The 22,698-nt window shown below is 42.9% G+C and overlaps 1 protein-coding gene across 1 annotated transcript; it reads right to left on the bottom strand.

Moving 5' to 3' along the window:
* Window positions 1-18,069: 18,069 nt before the first annotated feature.
* On the bottom strand, window positions 18,070-20,530 carry LOC133722346 (14 kDa zinc-binding protein). The gene is made up of 5 exons (XM_062149234.1): window positions 20,359-20,530; window positions 20,209-20,266; window positions 19,638-19,727; window positions 18,447-18,564; window positions 18,070-18,348 (listed from the first exon to the last, which is right to left on the bottom strand). Exons 1-5 carry the CDS (start codon window positions 20,502-20,504, stop codon window positions 18,281-18,283), a joined length of 480 nt encoding a protein of 159 aa, XP_062005218.1. The 5' UTR covers window positions 20,505-20,530; the 3' UTR covers window positions 18,070-18,280.
* Window positions 20,531-22,698: the final 2,168 nt, after the last annotated feature.

Raw genomic sequence — 22,698 nt, 5'->3', positions numbered from 1 at the left:
GAAGGACAGATTGGGAAAAAGAGTGCAGAATTGGGAAGGGCGTTTATTGAGTGGTGCTGGTAAGGATATACTGATAACGGTAGTGGCTCAATCTCTCACAACTTATGCTATGAGTTTTTTTCTTCTTACTCAGAGTTTTTGTGATGATCTACAAAAGATTTGTGCTCGATTCTGGTGGAAGAGTAATATAGATAAGAAGAAGGTTCATTGGGAAGGGCTATTGAGTGGTGCTGGTAAGGATATACTGATAACGGTAGTGGCTTAATCTCTCACAACTTATGCTATGAGTTTTTTTCTTCTCTCAGAGTTTTTGTGATGATCTACAAAAGATTTGTGCTCGGTTCTGGTGGAAGAGTAATATCATAAGAAGATTCATTGGAAGGCGTGGGAGATGTTTTGCAAACCTAAGGAGGAAGGGGGCCTAGGCTTCAGGGATCTCAGGTCTTTTAATTTAGCAATGCTGGCTAAGCAGGGTTGGAGGATTTTACAGGCACCTGATTCTTTGATAGCTAAAATATATAAAGCTAAGTATTCAATTTCCTTCATCTTCCTTGTGGAATGTAGAGACTCATCCAACTTCTTCTTACTATTAAAGCAGCATTTTTGAGGCTCTGAGTATGTTACGGGAGAGGGCTTGTTGGTAGCTTGGTACTAGTTTTGGAGGTCTTTATATAGTCAGATCCTTAGTTGCCTAGGGCTCATTCGTTTCTGCCCTTAGCCACTCCTGTGGATCCGCCAGTGATGTTGGTTAGTGATTTAATGGTGGGGAAATAGTAGAACAATGCTATAGTTAGTCAGCCTTTCCAACCTCAGGATAGGGCATTGATTTTGTCTATCCCTTTGAGTGTGAGGGATGTACCTGATCGGAGAGTATGGTTCTATAACAGGAAGGGTAACTTCACAGTCAGCAGTGTGTATAGGATGTTGGTGTCAGGTTATCATGCACCTAGATATCGGTATGAAAATGTCCCTGCTATAGTATGGAAAAAGCTTTGGATGACATTAATGCCGACTTCAGCTAAGGTATGTGTTTGCAAAATTCTCCATAATATCTTACCAGTAAAAACTAGACTATTGGATAAACATGTTAATCTGGATAGTACTGCTTATATGCTATGCTCTGATGGAGTGGCGGGTGTTGAACATTTATGTCGAAGTTGTCCTTTACCTAAGAAGTATTCCATACTCACCATGCTTTTGTGGGATGCTTGGATGGGGATAAGATGACTTTATTGTTGGGAGATTGGTTGGGTTACTGCTTAGATATTCTGCCAGAAGCCTCTTGGGCTCTATTATTGTATTGCATATAGGGAGTATGGAAAGAACGCAATCAGTGTGTGTGGAATGAGATGGCTTTGGGGGTAGGGGACCTGGTTTTTGGGCTGAATGCCCATTTGAGTGACTATCATTTTTATTCACAGTCTGGTCAGAAAGCTATTCCTGTGGTAAGGAATGGGGTGTGGAAGGCCTCTGCGGTAGGATGACTTAAGATGAATATGGATGGTTTTTTTAATAGCATTACCTAGCAAAGAGGAATTGGTGTGATTATTAGGGATGTTACTGGGAGTTGCATTGGAGACTTTTACAAAAAGGTCACCAATGTTACTTTCGCAGAGCAGGTGGAGGTACTGGCGGGGAGGGAAACTGTTTCTCATGCTTTGGAGCATGAGCTCTCTCAGGTTATTTTTGACATAGTTTCTATGTTGCTTGTTCAAGCAACAAAGCAGAGTGTCAGTCCCCATACTTTCCAGTTGTCTCGTGAGTATGATGATATTACATATGGTCTCCAATAGATCCCAAGTTCTTATTTTACTCATGCTTACCGTCAAGCCAACTTTGTGGCTCATAATTTAGCTAGTAATGCACTTTCTTTTTCTCAGGATGCAGTTTGGGGGTATGTTCACCCCTATTTTATTTGGGATGTAATTGATAAGGAGTCTTCTCCTCATTAATAAAAATCTGTCAGCTTGTTTCAAAAAAAAAAAAAAAAGTAGTTAAGTGCAAATAAATGCATTTACTTCTTGAATTAGCATATGAAGACAATAACATCAATGTAAATTAAAGCATTAATTCATACAAGTTTGGCTAGGGCTTTCAACCCTAACCCCAACAAAGTACTACTCACTCTAATTACATGCACTAGCTTTATTATCAAATTAAACACCAAAACATAACCTAGAGTGAAAGGATAGAGTTGGACTAGTGGTGCGCCTGATGGACCCCGAGTTCATCTTAGTGGTGATAGTGGTGGTGGTGGTGATACCCTGACAAGACCCGCATCATATTTCACCCTGAAATTTTAAGTGGGGACCTGCGAGGCCCACCTTAGAAGAAATCCTACCAAATATTTAACATCATTACTCCTACAATAAACACTTCTAAAATTGTCAACCACAAGTCAAACTGCAACAAGTCTACATGCTCTCCTCAACATTTCAACTCCCATAAAATAATATTAAAGGAATCTTAATAACAAATCTCAAATAACAAATTATTATTATTACAACGTAAAGTTTGCAATCAAAGAAATCTAGACAATTAGTCGAAAGGTTAAACAGTTAACCCACAACAAAGATGAAAGTGGTGGACATTATGCCTCAGACTCCTATTCATACCTGACCTGAACTAATCTGCAGACTGGGCAACGAAAAACCGTAGGGCCTAAGGAAAAGCATTTGGAAAGCCGTTAGAGTGAGTGGACGGAAATAAATACTTTGAAGGAAATATTATAAAACTCAATACTTTTCAAAACTTTTATTTCATTAGAAACCATGCATGAAATACGATTTCATAGAAAATATTTTTAAATTGCCAAAATGAATATGAATCATCCAATCAACTAATATGAGGAATAATTAATATCTCAGTGCAGCTCTCACCAGGTGACCACTAGGATAATCTCACCGATAGCACTCACCAGGCAGTCACTAAAGGAAAGATGCTAGAAGGGAAGATTCATACTATACAACTTCTCACCCTAGCTAGAATATCTATATTGTATACTACTACTGAGTAACTCATACTAAATAGGCGATGACTAGAGAGTACTGCCAACTGGATATCTCATGCCATCTGGATGGTATGTACAATTTCCTTGGATTCGATACATGTTATGTTGTAATTGTTAAGGGTTAGAATGAAGCAAAGACCCAAAAAGATGACATCTAGCCTCTAAAATAATATTACTTGCTTTATGTGTTATGTTTGATCACCTTGAGGAAATATCAAGATTCTTTATATCTCTAAATCATCATAGTGCTGTGCTAAATTTCCTTAGGATCTTTGTGATTTCCCTATCCCTTCCTTTGTTATAAACCTAATCCCTTGGCCCCATTACAACCCTGAAATAAAAGACCTATTTGATTAGAGGGTATGACAATTAGTCTGTGGAGATTTATGCATGACGATGAGCCTATGACTTGGGATCATTGGGTCAAAAGTTAGTATCATTCATGAAATCTAAATGATATATATATATATATATATATATATATATATATAAGGGATTCATTTTTTTGGCCATTTTAAGAGATTGATTATTTGACCAACTTTCCGATCACTTATCAATATCTCCACCGTTCAGTTGTTAGGTCTATATGAGCAGATCAATTCAGTAAATTTTCATCAGATTGATAACATTTAAGGCAACAAAACTGTAATTTACAATTATAAACATGAATGGTTCAGGTTTGACAGATTTGGTTCGTCCATTGATTTAATCCAGTTCGATACCTTAACGGACACCAATTTGGCTGAAAATTTGCATAAGTGATCTATTCATGGAGTCCTAAGAAGTGAATGGTCGGGATGCCGATATGTGATCGAAAAGTGGGTCCCATAAAGGTTCCCTTAAAATTATTGTCTTGTATATATCATCTCTCTCACATTGTAGTATTTAAGAATGTGTTCATAAAGTCATAAAATAATTAAATAATTAGTGAAAAGAAGTTGAGAGCATCTTTGTGAAAAATTAAGTTGAATGTCTCAGTGTGAATTTTTGTTGGATACAATTGTATATGATGAAACTTTACAAGTGCAAATATGTATAGTTTCAACCAAGTGCAATTTGAACAACCTTGTCATTATGCATATTTTCAATTTGACTAACCACTACAATTAATAGAAGTGTGGGAATTGTTTGCTCATCTCATCTTTGTGTCCTTAGGTGACAGCTGCCTTTTGCATTAGAAATATGTCTAGTTTACTCAGATTATGTACTTGTTGAAATATTGGTAACTTCCTGCCAAGAAGAAAATAGAAATGAAATTGGTTTTGGAATATATGTAATTTTTGAAAAGATATATAGAAACATTGTGATGGAGGTTATAAGCGTTTAATGGAGGCGTTAGTTTTAATTTTCCAACCAATTAAATAAAAGTAAAGTGCTAGTGGATTAGAGCCTGTGCAACACAACTTTGGCACTGTGCAAGACACGTTTTTTGTGTTTATGTGGAAACTTAGCAGCACAAAAAGTTAAACTTTTAAATTGTTCATCTAACTTCCAAGTTTTGTCGTTTATTTTCAAAGTTTCTAATTGTGCATCTCCTTTTGTAACCTAATTAGCACTTTTTCTCATTCATGTCTTTTCCCTTTTAGGTTATACTAACATTAATTCTTTTTTGTTGTTTTAGTTTAATGCAAGCTAGGAAAGGAATGGATAAGAAACAAAAGGGTATGAAAAATGATGATGATGGAGGCAAATACTTGCATTGGAATCTGGAAATGGATTGTTCATTGGTCAATATTCTTAAAAGTGAGAGACAACCTGGCCATAAAAGTGATGGTGGGTGGAAAACTGAAGCATTTACTTCGGCTGCATTGAAGATGTCAGCCAACTATAATGTAACTATGATGAAGGATAATGTGAAGAATCACCTCAAAGGTTGGAAATGGACTTATGGAGTAGTTTCTAGATAATGGGCGTATGATGATATAACCATGGATGATGATAATGTATGGAATGAATATGCAAAGGTATGATCGGTTAACATTTACTTTGCCACTATTAGTTGATCGTACATGTTTTTGTTTCCTTTTGTTATATCAGGAAGTTAATGCTACTTAGCTTTACAAATTCAATTCTAACATTGTTTTGTTCAGACTATGGACATGTAGACATGACCTTAGTTAGCTTTCTCGTTTCTATCGTACTGTTTTATTTGTCTTTCAATGTTGTATGGACATGTTTTTACTTTGGGAACCTTGAAGTAAAATTAGATAATTCATATGTTATATTGGACTATCTTGCTGCTTGATTTGTATGTGCTATAAAAAAACAGAACAGAGATTGATAGATTGTGTTGGCTACTTGATTTGTATAAAATGAATTGGCTACTTGATCTTAATTTAAAAAGATTACAGAGAGTGCAATATGACTGCAGATGCATTAGCATAACTATATATGGCCTCATTACTCTTTCCTTATCTCCGGTCATTCTTGATGAGCTTGTTGATATCTCAATACCAAGGAAGACTAGGCTTACTAGTTGGTTCTTTTTTGTGTTTTGTGATCTAGGCCTTTTTCCTTTTAACCAAAAAAAAAAAAAAATCATTATAGAACAAACGATGAATGTTAAAAAATTTGTTGGCCAGACTCTTCTTGAGACAACCAATAATGACTATCTGAATATGTTCTTGTCCTTTTGTTACAAGCATGGACTAGTAACCCTATTGATGTGCATCTTTGTTTACTAGCCTAATGCAGACACCGCTAATTATCACATACAAATCACTGCTAATTATATATATAAATTTCATAAGTTTTGCTTTTCTGCTTTCATTGGCTCAAGGTTTAAGTTCAGCAACAGGTTTTGTATAATAATCTGTTGGGTTTTCCTGGTTTCCATTTCTCTATGTTACAAGCTCTGCCCGGTTTCTGTTCTTCTATGTATTGCATATATCTAACATAGTTCTTCTTCCCATGGTAGACACATAATGATGTTGCTAAGTATTGCTTTAACAAATTACTATTGGGATGATATAGTAAACTTGTGTACAAAGGATAGAGCCACCAGATTTGGGGCTGAGACTATGAGCATTGAAGAGGACAATATTAGCCACAGTGGAACAGGCAAGTAGTTTTCAAAATGATAGTTTGAAGAGAAAAGTAGTTTCTTCTACTTCAACAGTTTCATCACAGCCAAAAAAATTCAAGGTGGAAGAAACAATTGCTATGGTGGGGTCTGAAATGGCTTCATCAATCAAAGAGATGGTTTCTAGTATGGTTTCAATAACTTCGAAGAAAGCAAATGTGCAGGTTGATGAAGTTTATGAAGAGATGATGACAATACGTGATTTAGAAGAAGATCTTTGTTGGAAAGCAATTGAAGTGTTTGCTAACAATGCGACAAAGTTTCAAATATTGAAGAAGATTCCACTTGAGAAGAAAAATGAATTTGTTTTGAAGTCAATGCCATGAGACTTTAAAAACTTGTATGCTAGGTTATGGTGTTTGGCAGAGAGTTGGTGTTTAGGGATTTGCTAGATGGTCGAATCTGGGTTAAGTGTGCGTTTTGCTCTTGTTTTGGAATTTTCTGGGTAATTGTTCTTGATGTTCTTTGATGCAATTGATAAAGGGATAGGTTAGATCTTGTGTGAACTGACTGATTTTGGGTTTTAGGGTATGGGATGGCTAACGTCGTAGAAATTTCGAGTAGTGAGGACTCCGGGTCTGACGTGTCGTTCAGCGTGGCGGATATAATTTTTATTGACTCATTACGTCCGTCTGCCCGTGCAGGAACCTCACTGCCAGAACCGCTAGAGATCGAGCCGCTACAAACCATACACTGGGAAGTAGCTATGGGTCGTGCTCCTCGTCTAGAGAGTTCTAGGGTGGGTGAGGCTGCCGCTGCCCGAAATAGGCGTGAGGAGCGGTTGGCAAGTAATAGTGCTGCTAGCGGCTCCGCTGATAGGGGCGAGGTGGATGGATACCAAGTCAGCGTGGGTCTTCCGTGACGGCACCCCTGTTGATGAAGCGGGAGGGCCGATGACCGTTGCTGCCGTCAACCGGTTAAAGCGGATGTTTCGGTTGCCAGGCGTAGTTAAGTTGCGCCCGCCGACGACGGACGAGAAGGCTTCGATCCTACCAGCGGGGTATGCCGCCGTGCATGAGGCGATCTTCCGCCAAGGAGTGTCGTTCCCGCTACTGCCAAATCTCCAAATCCTGGTGTGCGAGTTTGGCCTCGCCTTTGGGCAGATTTGTCCCAACATGTGGCGGTTGATGATGGCCCTGAACTCGTTATGGCGGTTGTCCGGTTGTGAGGGGCCAATTGTGGCGGAGGTGCTACACTTCTACGAGCTGGTGTACATGAAGCGCCAAGGTTGCCGAGGGCAGGTGAACTTGAGTCACCGCCAGGGGGCGCCCAAGCTGGTTGAGAACTTGAAGGATTCCATGGCCTACTGGCGGGGTACCTTCTGTATTGCCACGGCGGGGTGGGAATACCAAGCAGGATCCAATGAGGGGGAGCCGACGTTTAGGATTAAGTCGGAGTTTCAGCCTATCTGAGGTTGTTTGTCGGTCTCCGCTGACCAAAGTTGGCGATTTTTCTTGTGATAGTCCTTGCAGTTTGTACTAATGGTTACTTCTTTTTTGTAGCGGGCCTGCGCTATAACCTGACTCGTGAAGAAGAGTGTCGCGTGGCACGTATCAGAGGTTGCTGGCAGAATCGTAACCTGCTGGACCTTCGTCTCCTTACTGGTTGGGAGTTGTTGGTCTATCAACAGTTGACTCGTGCTGTTGGTAAGCAATCTCCGCTATCTAGTGCCTTAGTTAAGTTTGTTTCAGGCTAAGTCGCCTTTTTTTTTTTTTTTTTTTTTTTTTCAGAATCTCCACCAGGTAACAAAGCGAGCCGCGACGCTTTTGCTAAGGCAATGGATCGTGCTGAGATCGATAATTTTTTGGAGAGCATGTACGCCTTCGGTCTGGCGGCTTAGCAGACGGTCGTTAATCCGGACACATTGACGTTAAGCCAATCCAAGATTCCTGTGGTGCTACCTATGCCGCACCACTCTCATCTTGGTAGCGACGGCTTGCCCACCGTTCAGGCGGGGACTGGTATGGGTAGTGGGGTTGTCGGCGGGAGTAAGGGCCCTTCTGCACCCGTGCCACAGAAAGAGAGAGTGCCTGCGACTCGGCGTGGGGCACATAAGATGAAAGTGGTGTCATCGACGGAGACAGTCACCATTGCGGGGTTGGAGCCGCCGCTAAGGGGATCGAGGCCTGCTCCCTCTGGAAGCACACGGGTGCTGCAGCGAAGGCGCCACCAAAATGACTCCGGCGGGGAAGAGGAAAGGGATGATGTGGAGACCATTGGGGCCCGCCAGCAGAAGAGGGCAAGACAGGCTCCGCTCAAGGTGCCCGTGGTCCCCGAGGGAGAGGTGAACGCGAGAGAGGTGCCCGCGAGCTACCTGGACTAGTTCGCCGAGTACGCAGAGTTCTTGAATGACGACGAGCGGGAATTTCTTTACCACCTCTGCGAGCGGCTCGGGTTTGGCGGTCTAGAGGGGATTGTGCGCTCAACCGCCGTTGACCAATTGCCCTTCAGCACAGCCTTTGGACATCTCTCGGTTGGACTGCACGAGATGTTCCTGGCGGCGTCGAAACAGCCTAGGGTCGAGTGGCAGCTCAGGGAGGAGGTGAAGGGTCTTCAGAGGGAGCTGGGGGAGGCCAAGGACAGGCTAGCGGACGTGGAGCGGCACCTGACCAAGGCAGACTGTGATGCCTCGGATGCCCGCGGCAAGCTGGCCGTCGCCGTTGAGCGGGATCTGGAGCGGAATGATCATGTCTCCAAGCTGGAGCAAGATATGTCCCTGCTGCAAGATCGGGTGGCTGCCAAGGATAAGAAAGTTGAGATCCTTGAGCGGGAGTCTGCCGCCAGACTAGCCGAGGTGAGGAGGCTGGAGGGTGAGGTCGCTCGCCTAGGAGCTGAGGGAAGTCGTGCTGCGGCTGCCGCTGTGGAGGCATTCAAGCAGTCGGCGGAATATAAGAAGGCGATGACTGAGGCGACGAAGGCTGGTGCCGTTGCCAACGTGGAGATGCTGAGGCAGAAAGGCGCCATCGACTGGGCGAAGGCGTCCCAGCCCGCCGCGCCGCTAGCTCATAATGCCCCACCGGCGAAGGGTGTGGCTCCCGCTCAGGTTGAAGGTGCCTGCTCGGGCAGCGGGGAAAGCGGCGCGCGTCCGGTGGATGACTCTCAGCGGACCCCACCTCCTACTCAGTCGGAGGTGTCTCGTGCTGGATTTCTGGCAGCCCATACCCGGGCGGATGGTACTATAGAGACCCCAAGTCCCACTGCTCGAGGGTCTGACCAGACAAGTCGCCTACATCCGCCGCCGCATGCTGAAGGCGAGGATGCTGATGGCAGTCGTGCCAATCCCTGAAGATGATGGTGTTGAACCTTTTTTTTTTTTTTTTGTAGCCGCTGAGGCGTAAAAAATTGTGTGTTGAACACTTTTGGGTGGGGAGTCCCAGTCCTGAATATATGAAGTGAATATTTCAAAATTTGTTGTGTTTGTCATGTTATGTCTGTACCGCTAGAGTTTTGACTTAGAGTTTTCTTTTGCCAATCAATGAAACATTAAAGGAATTAAAATTGGTCCAAGTGCACAATGTAGCGGACGTTGTCCGCTGACTTTGCTGGTGTTGCCAGTTGCCCTCTGTGCTAGACTTGGTAACAATGGTTTGAATAATTCCTTGTTTCATTGATAGCTGACTGATCAGCGTTTACAAAAGCGGGGTAGTACCCATTGGGTAGCTTCCCTTAGCTAAATATTGAACAAAAATTTAGCTAAGTCAAGATGCTCTTGGGTAGCGGCATGACTATTTGTAGTAGTACCGAAGGTGCTCGGTATTCCAAGGATGGGTTGTTGTGACGCCATCCTTGTCCATTAAGTAGAAGGTGCCGGGGCTAACGACTTCCACAATTTTGTATGGACCTTCCCAAGTTGGGCGGAGTTTTGTTGGCGGTGGAATGACTTCCTTCATTACCCAGTCCCCCAATTGGAGGTTCCGGGCCTTGACCCTGGCGTTGTAGAAACGCGATACCCGTTGCTTATTTTGCAGATTGTGCAAATGGGCCTTGTGTTGTTTTTCCTTTAGGAGGTCCTTGTCAAGGTTGACGCCGTCGCCGTTGGTCTCTGGGCAATAGCCTTCGACCCTAGCGGTAGGTTGAGTTACCTCAATAGGTAGGAAGGCTTCAGTTCCGAACATCATACAAAATGGTGTTTCACCAGTGGCGGAAGTTAGGGTCGTTCTGATGGCCCATAGAACTTCCTGAAGCTTCTCCGCCCATAAACCCTTGGCGTTGTCGAGTTTCTTTTTTTAGCAGCTTCTTGATTATCTTGTTTGCTGTTTTGACCTGGCCGTTGGTTTGTGGATGAGCGACAGATACAAAACTCATCTTGGTACCCAGGTTAGCGGTGAACGAGATGAGCTCCTTGTTATTGAACTGTGTGCCGTTGTCTGTGATGATTGTATGTGGGACACCATAGCGGCAATAGATGTTCTTCCAGAGGAAGTGAATTACCTTGGCGGTAGTTATTGCCGTCAGTGGCTCTGCCTCTATCCACTTGCTGTTGTAGTCGATGGCAACAATGATGTACTTGAACTAGCCTTTGGCGGTTTGGAATTTTCCCATCAAGTCCAGGCCCCATGTTGAGTGTATCCATGGACCAATGATGATCGACAGTGGTTCCGCCGGGGCATGCGGGAGATCAGCATATTGTTGACATTTGTGGCAAGATCTCGATACCCTCCTGGCGTCATCGCCGAGTGTTGGCCAAAAGTAACCTTGTCGCATTGTGCGATTTTCCAGGGATCTGGGCCCCGAGTGGTTTCCACATTCTCCGCCGTGTACCATTTCCAGCACGACCTTTCCCTCCTCTGGGGTTAGACAACGGAGGTTGGGGTGGGTGAATCCCTGGCGGTAAAGCTTGCCATTCTGGATGTTGTAGCGGGTTGCTCTCCGCTTGAGCTGTCGCCCCTTGACTTTGTCCTCTGGAAATGTGCCGTTGCGCTTGTATTCGATGATCTCGTCCATCCAACTGGGGTTGACCTCAATGTTGAAGATCTCCGCTAGGGTTTTTGTGATACTTGGCTTGTCAAGGCATTCCACCCTTGTGTCTGCTGGGCTCTGGTGTGGCTGAGCAGTTGTCAGTCTCGCCAGAGAATCCGCCTTGGTGTTCTTTTCCCTAGGGATTTGTGTGATGGTGTGAAATTTGAATTTTTTGAGCAATGTCCTGACGTACCCCAAGTATGCCGCTAACTGTTGGTCCTTGGCCTGGAAACTGTCGTTGACCTGGTTAATGACTAACTGAGAGTCACTGAAGATGTTGACACTGTCAGCCCCTGAGTCGATGGCGAGGAGTAGGCCGGCAATGAGTGCTTCATACTCCGCCATGTTGTCAGAGGCTTTGAAATTGAACTTCAACGTGTATTCCACGTTCAGCCCCCCAGGTCCTGTTAAGATGACTCCGGCGTCGCTGGCCTTGGCGCTAGCGGAGCCATCCACGTGCAGGTTCCAGTCTGACTGCTGGGGAACTGGCTCTTCAGCGGTCACCATTTCTGTTCCGGGTTCTGTCCCCATGCTGGGTTGACGCTCAGTGAGTTCAGCAATGAGTCTGCCACCTCCTGGCCCTTCATGGCGGTTCTTGGTTTGTAATCAATGTCGAACTCTCTGAGCTCAATGGCCCACTTGCTGAGGCGCCCTGAATGCTCAGGGTTCTGCATTATCTGTCTCAGCGGTTGATTGGTTAACACATGGATTGTGTGGGCCTGAAAGTACTGGCGGAGGCGTCTAGCGGGAACGATGAGTGCGAGAGCAAGTTGCTCTAAGGGAGGATATCTTGTTTCTGCTCCGTTCATGCCTCTGCCGACGTAGAACACTGGGAGCTCCTCCTGGCCTTCCCGCCGGACAATGGCGCAGCTTACCGCTGACTCCGATACCGCTAGGTATATGTACAGTGTTTCGCCTTGCATAGGAATGGAAAGAAGTGGGACTGCCGCCAGGTACTCTTTCAAGCTTTGGAACGCTGCTTGGCATTCTGGGTTCTAGTTGATGACTTTCTTGTTAGTCATTTTCAAGACTTTGAAGAATGGGACACATTTGTCAGTGAGTCTGGATTTGAATCGAGAAAGGGCGGTTAGCTTGCCCTGGAGGCTCTGAACATGCACCTTCCACTCAGGGTCCTTCAAGTTGAGGATGGCTTGCACCTTGTCCGGGTTAGCCTCTATGCCTCGTTCGCTGATGATATAACCCAGAAATTTGCTGGCGGTGACGCCAAAGAAACATTTTTCTGGGTTGAGGCGCATACCATAGGCCAAGAGAATGGTTACTATGATTCTGAGGTTTGCCACATGCCCGCTGGCCTTTATGCTCTTGACCAGCATGTCGTCCACGTAGACCTCGATTATTTTGCCGAGATGTTCCGCGAACATGGCATTCATCAGTCGTTGATAAGTTGCGCCGGCCGAAAGGCATAACATTGTAGCAGTATAGGCCCTTGTCGGTGGTGAAGGTGGTGCATTCCTGGTCGCCGGGATGCATCTTGATCTGATTATAGCCGAAGAAAGCGTCTATCATGCTAAAGAGCTCATGTCCGGCGGTTGCATCCACCAGTTGATCAATCCGGGGTAGTGGGAAACTATCCTTTGGGCATGCCTTGTTAAGATTTTTGAAGTCGACACACATCCGCCACCTTCCGCTGGCCTTCTTGACCATAACCAGGTTGGAAATCCACTGGGGATAAATGACTTGGCGGATGAACCCAATGCCCTGGAGCTTGGCAACCTCTTCCCCTATTGCACGGTACTTTTCTTCATCAAAGGCCCTTCGCTTCTGCTTGATAGGGTAGAAGGATGGTTTGATGCTCAACTTGTGTGTGATGATTTCAGGGGAGATACCTGGCATGTCTGCGTATGACCATGCAAAGACGGTAGCGTTGTCACGTAGGAACTGAGTGAGTTCCGCCGCCACCTCTGGGTCTAATTGAGCGCCTATGCAGACTGTCCGCTCAGGGTGCTCGTCCGAGATGCAGACAACCTTCAACGACGTTTCTAGGTTGACTGGCTCCTTCTTTACATACTTCTTCTCGTCATCCCTAGGATTCTCGAAGATATTTGGTGGCGGTGCCTGGTTTCCCACCGTCAGGATTTCATGGGGGCGCGTTGACCGTGCTATAGTCGTTGAATAACATTCTCGTGCCAATTGCTGACTTCCCTTCACACAGCCCGTGCCGTTGGGTGTGGGGAACTTCATGAGAAGCATGTACCCGACGATGATGCATTTGAGCTTATTGAGTGCCGGTCGGCCAATGATGGTGTTATACGAGCTGAAACAATCGACAACTATGAACTCTGTATGTACCTCCGCCGTACATGGACTAGTGCCAATAACTAGCCGCATGTAGTCGGAACCCAGCGGTTACGTGACGTCACTTGAGAAGCTGAGCAGTGGCTCATGATCTTGGAGTAGTTTTCTGTTCCGCTTAAGGTGGTTGTAGCAACCGTTGAATATGACGTTGACAGCGGATCCGCTATCTACCAGGATTCTTCCCACTGACCATTTATCGAGAATTGCGTCGATCAAGAATGGATCGTCGTGGGGTAGATGCACTCCGCGCTCCTCCTCCTCCGAGAAGGTAATAGGCTCCCAGCCAGACTTTGGGAGTTTAGCGGATCTCTCATAGCGGATGTTGCAGATTTCCTTGGGGTGGTTAGCGCGGGTATAGCACTTTCTTGCCCTATGAGACATGTTGGTGATTGGAGCACCGCCGTCGATTGTGTTGATGCGGCCCAAGGGCTCAATGTTGGCGATCACAGGTGGCGGTTGGCGCACCTTGAATTGCTCCATCTTGCCGTCACGGTACAAGGTCTCAATGGCCGTTTTGACCGCTGTCCTCGTGGTATTTGCACCACCTGCCGGTGTTTCTAGGTTTTCCTATCTTTGGGTACCTTCCTGGGGGTGGCGGTGGGATCTGATCCTTGCACTGATCGTACATTTCCTCATACGAGGCCGTGAGAACTGTAAACACTGCATACCGCTGAGAAGACTCCGTCTGTTTGTTACGGTTATCCCCGTGTGGTGGGCGGTTGCTCTTATTATAATGTTGGTCCTTCTGCCGCTTGTTCTGGTAGTGGCCCTGTTGCCACTCTCTCTTCTTATCAGTTGGCAGCACAGCGGGGGTCTTGCTAGCGGTCTCCTGATGACTGGAGGAGGGTTACGTTGACTTTGCTGGTGTTGGTGGTGGCAGTGGGGTTTCTCCATATGTGATGAATTCTGCTTGGGCATGAATGACCGCCTCACTCATGACGTGTTCATACACGGCATTTGGATGATTGTAATTGAGGTGATAGAGGAATGGCCCTTTTAGGAGTCCCTGCTTGAAGGTCGCCGAAGCCATTGTTTTATCAAGATCGCGGCATTGAGATGCTGCCGCCCGCCACCTTGTGACAAATGCCTTCAGTGTTTCCTCCGTACCCTGCTTGACGTTGAACAACTGACTTGTGTTGTGGTGTCCGACGGATAGTAGGATGAACCGAGAAAGGAAGGCGTTCGATAATGCGTGGAATGAGTCGATGGATCCCGGCGGATATTCAAAGAACCAACTCATTGCCTCACTGTCCAGTGTTTCGCTGAATAAGTGGCACGGGGTGGCGTCATCAAATCCCTTGTTGTTGGTGACCTTCTTGAAGGTGTCCATATGGACGAAGGGATCGGACCTACAGCTGTAGTGTGACATTTTTGGAGTCTTTGCATGCGCCGGCCTGACAGCCTACAAGATCGTAGCGGTGAATGGTCCTGGCCTGGACGCGAAAAGCGGATTTGAAATTGGCGCTGGGGCGCCCGACTCGGCCCGGATTAACCTTTGCTCCAACTATTGCATCCTTTCCAGTATTTCGGCTGTTGCGTCGCCAGCGGGGCCTGGCCGGATATTCTGCTAGACCGGTCCTCGCCTAGGGGCAGGTGGATTTCCTTCAGTCCTAGCCCTATTCCCCGAGCGGTAGGTGTGCGGCAATGATTCTGCCTCCTGCTCCATCATTAGCTGGGACACGGGGGGCGGCCTCATTCCCAATAGCTCTGGTGGGTTCAACGGGACTTGCATCTGCACGATTGGTGCCGGTACCAATATGCCGGTATTAGGCCGGCTGTGCCTGGTGCTCCGTGATTGTTCGTTTTGTGCTGGGTTGGCGTTTGCCTCAAGCGTCCTTTTTAGTTCATCGAACCGCGACATCAATGTGGCCACTTGCTTTTGGGCCTCGGCCTTTTCTTTGCGCTCTTGTTCGCGCTCTCTGTTTGCCTTGTGAAGGTCCGCCAGTGCCAGCTCATACAGAGCGGTGAGATCTTAGCTCGGTGGGCCGCTGCTACTTGGATTTACCTCACCGCCGAGGTTGGCTGGGGTGCTGAATAGTGCGCGGTTAATGCCTACCGCTGGGTTGGTGGGTTGGGGAATGGCGGATTGGTCTGCCTGCTCTTCAGCGTTTCCCCCGCTATCGTTAGTCATGGTAATTGTGGTGGGATGACCTTTTGTTCAAGGATTCCCACATACGGCGCCAATGTTAATGCTCAAAGTTCGGCGGTAGCCGAACCTTCGTTTAACGCGAGTCCGGTGGGCGGACCGCTACTCTGAGGACTTGGTAATCTTCGCTAGGTGTCAAACGAAAGACAAGGCGTCAAAGGGAGACCGCGTTGGGCGGTCTTCTCTTCTCCGATGCCTAAGTCAGTCAATGCATATAGACAGCATAACAATAAATGAGTAGTAAATGCGTAATTAATGAGGAGAGATGAGAAAACATTTTATAGGTGAGGAGAGAGCTGATCTTCTCTTTGTTTTCGATGTGGGATTGATGTGCTTCAATTGCCAGCGTTTGGAGCTTCTGATGCTATCTTGGCGCGGCGCGTGGCGGCCCGTCAGCGGTGATCTGGGGGCAATCCGGGGCTCAGGCGGTAGCCTGCCTGGCTGTGTTTCCGTAGGTCACTCCTTTGGCGGGAGTCGGTACCGCTGGCGGTACCATGAGTGTGGCTCATTATAGCTAATTATGCTTGCAAATGCGCATGTAGGTACAGTGTTGTTTCGCACTTTGTTAGACTTCATGTTAGGTCCATAATTACCTAGTAATTATTCCCTAATCTTGCGTAATTGTTTAACCCTTGAAGTTATTTCTTTATATTTCTTATGTATACTTGTTATAAAAGAAAACGTTTTCCAAATATTTTGTGTTACCGAGCCATTTGCAGTCTTCCATTTTGAATAAATGTTGGCTGCAATTGGTGGTTCAGTAATTGAACCATCAACATAGCCCACCTTATCGATTCCACAGAGGTGAGCCTCCATCATCTCCTTCCAGGTTCGGTAATTAGAGCCATTGAGCTTGACACCTCCATAACTTCTAGTTGAATCATCTTTAACGAAGACAGAAATTTGGTTGGAACCATGAGACGTCTCACCATCTCCATCTTGCTTGATCACGGTCGAAACGTCTTGATCTTTAGCCATGGTGAATACGCAGCGGAAGGAAAAACAACAAAGTTCTTGGAAGTATAAGAAGGCAACGGTGATGAAAGGATCAAAGGACAAGGAACAAATCCAAGCACAAAGAACAAGGGTCAAGGATCAAAGAACAATGAGTCAGAGTCCAGGATCGGATCTCTGCTATGATACCAAGTCAAAATATAACAAAAAACAAGAGACAATTCTAGCTGAATAATTCTATATCTCATTCACCTTACAAGAAGGAATTATATACAAATTACAATTGTGCCTAATAAGACAAGTACTATTCCTAAGGTAAGTAGTAAATCAAATAATACTACAGACATTACAGAATATTACAAAATATCTACATAAATAATGTAAGTATGACTCATGCCAACAGAAAAGACTAAAGATCTGGACAAAGATTAACGGCCACAGCCAAGTCATCATACAACGTATACAATTTTGTACATCACTTTTACTATATTTTCTACTTATGATTTTAGTAGGTTTTCAAAATTGATTTTTGAATCTTTCCTGAGTAGAAAGAATATAATTACGTTAAAATTTGAAGTTGTCATATATATGTGAAATCCAAATGACAAACAAGATTACAAGAATAACTTCTTCTTCTTCTTCTTCTTTTTTGGCAAAGTAAAATGAAACAAGAATACGTAGCTTGGTTTGTCGAAGACGGTGGGGAGGTAAGAAGAGAATTTATATTTATTATTATCATTTTTCATGTTGCGTCTTTATTTGTCATTTTATATGAGTTGACAAAGTCAACCATTACTTCAAAAAAAGTAAGAGGTCAAAATGCTATTTTTGGAGGTATGAATAGAAGCTCCCTTAGCTTTGGATGTAGAGTGAGAGTAGATACATTTGAAGTGGTTTTTTTTTTTTTTTTTTAGATCGGAACATTTGAAGTGGTTAAGATGGATAACGTACTTAAAATGTTTGCAGGAAAGGGATTTTGTTGTATAAATATTGAGCTATTTTTTCAATCCAAGAGTTGGACTGGCTTATATGCTCATTGGTATTGAAATGAGACACCTAGCTGAAGCATGGCCAGAAGCAAAATTGCGCTGTGAAAATCTTAGTAAAAGATTATGTACTAAACCTTGAATAGCAAGAAACACGATGATTAAGGTAAGACGCATTCCCATGAAATTTACAGTTTATAATGTAGAAGCGAGGGAGGTTTCTGTTATAATCCTTTCTGCTTTTCTGGTTCTGTTAGTAAAACATATGTGGGATTACTTTTGATTGGTGTATTGATCACAACTGTTCACGATGTTGATGAACAAATACTAGTCATATTATAGGAATTCAGAATAGCCGCCCATTATTATTGGACAGGTGAGTACATTCAGCTTCATTAAAAGAAATGTTTTTGACTAGGTAAATATTCGGTGCTATTGCTAATAAACTACCGTGATTTGTCAAATGTTGATGAATATCATTATCATATTTTATTATTAAACAAAATGCATGCTTTGATAATAAACACCCATTTTTATGTATACTGCATAAATTTTACACAATTACTCTATTTTTCCGGTCTAGATCAACCTCAGGAAATAGTTTCACTCTACTGTCTGCACACCAACCAATTTTGACATTCACTGGAAAAATATATCAACTCACACAAAGCCTTAAATGTCAGAAGCAAATGCCATCAATGGCTAGCCAGATTATCATGTGGCACTTATAATTTAAAAAAGTTCTGGTTTTAGATCTCCAATGATATAAAAAGCTACAACGTACAGGCCAAGTATAAGTTTCATAGAGATTCTCAGACTAGATCTTGTTAGCCCGGGGGCCAGTCCATTTGCCTTCCTCCAATGAGGTGGACATGAATGTGATAGACCGATTGACCTGCATGAAGATTATATCAACAAAATGGCACAATTCCAAGATAAAGATTATATGATATCATCACTACCATGCATTTAAAGTAGTTAAAGAATACGCACATGCTTTTGGCCCATCATTAATCACAATCCTGAACCCATCCTCCAGGCCTTCCTGTTTAGCAACAAGCTTGGCAGTGTAGAGAAGCTGACCAAGAATCTCACAGTGCCTCTCTTCAGCCTGGGAAACAAGAAAGATTTTGACAAAAAGATTAAATATCGAGCTCCAAGTGCAATCTGTTAATAAAGACAGATCATGAACTGCTCTTGATCAACGACTAACTAACTGCAAGACTTAATGTTTGTATTCACAAATAAGATTTATTGTACGGGACAACAAAAGTAAGTCACAGGTTCCCTATATGGGATTTCATGACTATTACACCTTAATTAATTCCTCTTAAATATGAAAGTGCATCAATATTCAAAAATTGAAAACAAAAATCTAAAATTACAACAAGGACATGAGAAACTAGGAAGATAGTAGGTCATTGGAAGGTTTGTTAAAGCACACACTTGTCCTGTTACCCACAAAAGCAGCAAAAAGAAACCCTATCCCATTGTTGATCCATATCCTCACCCTCAGCTTCCACAAAGATTCTTTTGTTGCTCCCCATCCAAACCACCAAAAATACAGCCTGCACAGCACTTCTCCCTAAAATCATGCCCTTTTTCCTTCCTCAAAGAGCTTATATCTCTCACACATTAGGCAATGAAAAGAGCCTGGATACTTTGAGTTCACATTTAACTCCGTAAATGATACCAGGATACTGAAACAAAACATGATTGAATGGCAACTTCGAACATTAGCTCCCCATATATTTTTTGCCATAATCCTATGGCTTATCTTTGAGTGCTATCACATCCTAGTAAATCTAACAAACAAATATTGATGAAAATATATGGACTTACACATCAGGTGTAGACGTCCACAACAACCATCTTATGGCTTTCTTGTTCAAACAATAAAAAGCGAGCACATGTAACTACAATTGCCTTCCCACGATGTATATACACACACACACACACACATATATAATATTGTGATTTTACTGTTATATAACTCGTGCAACAGAACTGCAAATAGTGAAATTGGAATAAAAACATGACTTTTACTTTAATCGAGAGAGAGGACCTTCATTGCTCTCAATCTTGATAAACCCTCCATTTTAAGATAAAGAAGTGTCATCCTTACTACAAATGCTTATAAAGGGAAAAAAAAAAAATAAAAGGGAAAAAGTCACTTATAAGTACCTTCGACAATCCAGTTAAGCCATCTTTAACTTTGGGAATTATCAAAATGTGTGTTGGAGCCTGGGGACTAATGTCCCTAAAAGCAAGGACCTGTTCAAAATAAAAAACCGGATGGAGGAGAATTACGAGGAAACACAATGCTGTATAATCAATAACATACGAACAAGCACCAAGGAGAATACATTAAACGTTATACACAGGTTTAAATGAACAAGAACATACTGAGTACATATCTCATCGAATGCTGACATACAGTGTAACAGCAGATATAATTATGTAAACCAGCCCCAATCAACCGATTTGCAAGCAAAAACTATGAGTTTATGTTAAGGTTGGGCCAACCGTACTAGTGGAACAAAATTAGATTCATAGAAACAGGAATCGGAAGGCTTTCATCTTAAAAATTTTCACAGATAGTGCGATTAGCAGCCAGATCTCAACATGAACGCACAGAGAGAGATTATATTAAATAAACCGAAGGTGAAACAAAAAAATGAAAAATATACTGTCAAAAACAAAATGAAAAATTAAAATAAAATTAAAAAAAACATATACAGAAACAGAGGAGCACCTTGTCGTCCTCAAAAACCACATTAGCCGGTATTTCCTTGTTGATGATCTTGTCAAATCTGCAAAGTTTTAAATCAGAAAAAAAAAATTAGGTTTTCCGTATATTTTGGTAGATAGAAAAGAAGTAGATCAAAACCACGAAATTACATACATGGTGGGGGAATCAGAGGGTACGGCAGCAAGAGCAGCCTCCTTCTCAGACATAGTGCTGGGGCTTGGAGTGATCAAGTGAGAGCTTAAAACTGCGAGTCGGCTGCTTATATCGTCGCCTCCACTAATTTTCTCTTCCTTTTCCATCTTATGCCCTTGATAAATGATAACCCCCCGCCCCCTTTTTTCTTTCTTTTTTTCTTTTTTTTCTTTCTATTTTCGAAGAAAATTCTTGATTCTGGTGCACCAGAGCTGACGCCTTCGGTGCACGCGCAAATGCGCACGTGTTTTTTTTTTTCTTTTTTCTTTTAAACTATTATTTTTGAAAAAAAATTTAAAGAATCTCTACTTGCTTGTACCCTAAATAAGTGATCAAGCAAATGAGCAAATATGAGTATTATTTACTAGTACAACGAAGTTCAATTATTCTAAGAGCCTATATGACTATGCAAAGTCATTTATCACATAAAAAATAGCTTGAATCTCTCTTTATTAATGCACTCAATTGTGGTACTTTAAGAAATTCATTAATTTGGTGAAGAAAAACTTCATAGCATGCAAGTTTGCAAATAACTCATTTTAGCAATTAATTTTCTCCTTACACTTAGTACTAAGTCGAGGAGTTTTAGAAGGATAAGTCAAAAGAAGAGCTTTGGTGACCTCATTCTCCTTCTTGGCATTGGTAGGGTTTTTGTTTCGCGCTCCCATTAGGCGTCCTCTTTTCTTTTTAGTAGTGTGACTCCCCACCTCTTCCAAATTAACCTATACCATACATAGTTCCCTCTCGTGCCTCCTTCAATCCCAATGAACGATTAGTAAATTTTGAACTAAACTCCAAGAACTTCAATTTCTTTGGTTGCAGTGTAAGACCATACTGCACATTTAGAATGTCAGGAGCAATAGGCACCTTCAGCTTCTTGGGGAGGCTGTAGGCAAACTAACTCTCCTCCTCTTCCCTAGTTGTTGTTCATTTATGGGAACTAAAGCTAGTGACTCCTCTAACCTAGCCTTCAAGTCAAAACTGTCCTCTTATCCTTCTTAGGCAAAGCAACTTGCTGTAGATTAGTGTTGGGCAAAAATAGCAAATAAATGTACTCAACACAATCTCACTCTATTTAATTAATGGAAATAGAGTTTTTATTATGTTAAGTTTGGACCCATCCCTTAATTACAATCCCTTGCTTCAAGTGAAGACCCTTTGATTCCAAATATAAAGACAAAAATCGAATGTAGAGGACTGTGTTTGTTTGATTTTGCAGCTGCACCTAGAGTGTTTATCAGGCTGCCTACGTACCCCAGAAGAGATCAAGCCACTCGTAGTTCAGATTTTAGGAAGGTTTGGTTGCTTCGATGGGTGAATGGCCAGTGTGGTGGTTTAATATTGCTCTTGAATTCTAGAACTGTTAAAGTAGAACTTATAACACCACATGATAGATTCTTACATTGCATGATTACTGATAACACTACCGGGAAAAGTTGGTTTTCAACTTTTGTGTATGCTTACCCTCAAAAGGAGAAGCAGGCCAATTTTTGGCTTGACCTCCATAATCTGAAACCTGATAACAATGAATCCTGGGTTCTGATAGGGGACTTCAATAATAGTGAGTCCCTTGAAGAAAAATGGGGTGGTACTCAATATGTTACTAATTACATGCTTCAATTTATGAACGTTCTAACTACTACTGGCATCAGTTCTATTTCTGCTTCTGGAATTCCTTTTACTTGGACCAATAATCACAAGGATGAAAGTTTGATTTATGAAAGACTAGATAAGGATTGTAGTAATGCTGCTTTTTTAAATATGTACCTAACCTAGTTTTGGAAAATCTTCCAATTATAGGTTCAGACCATGGACCAATATGCCTAACTATCAAAGATAGACAAATGAGGAAAAAGAAACCGTTTAAATTTGAAGCTATGTGGCTTTCTCATAAGGACAATTCTTAGGTTCACCCCTATGGTGAATGAGCATATTCACCCCTATTATCGATTAACATACTTTTACTTAATAAATTTATAATCCAACGGTCTATATCTTAAATTAGCCTTTAAAGATCATCTCTGTAAAAAATTAGTCGAATCGGAAATCGTTTAGTTATCTCTTTGAATCAAACAAATGGATGGTTCTAACAACACTTACTACTATTCTGATGAACCGTCATGTATTTCATAGAAATGAATAATTAAAATGTCATCAATTTAATTGATTTTTTACAGAGCTAATCTTTGTATTACGTTATACAACATGAATGGTTGGATTGGAAAATTATAAAGTTATTATGCGTTAATCGCAAGAGATGGTGAATATGCTTATTCATCCAGGAGGTGAACCTAAGAATTG

Source organism: Rosa rugosa, chromosome 7 (assembly GCF_958449725.1).
Source record: "Rosa rugosa chromosome 7, drRosRugo1.1, whole genome shotgun sequence".
NCBI lineage: Eukaryota > Viridiplantae > Streptophyta > Magnoliopsida > Rosales > Rosaceae > Rosa > Rosa rugosa.
The sequence above is the reverse complement of the archived record's forward strand: the minus strand, read 5'-3'. Positions and strand labels throughout refer to the sequence as shown.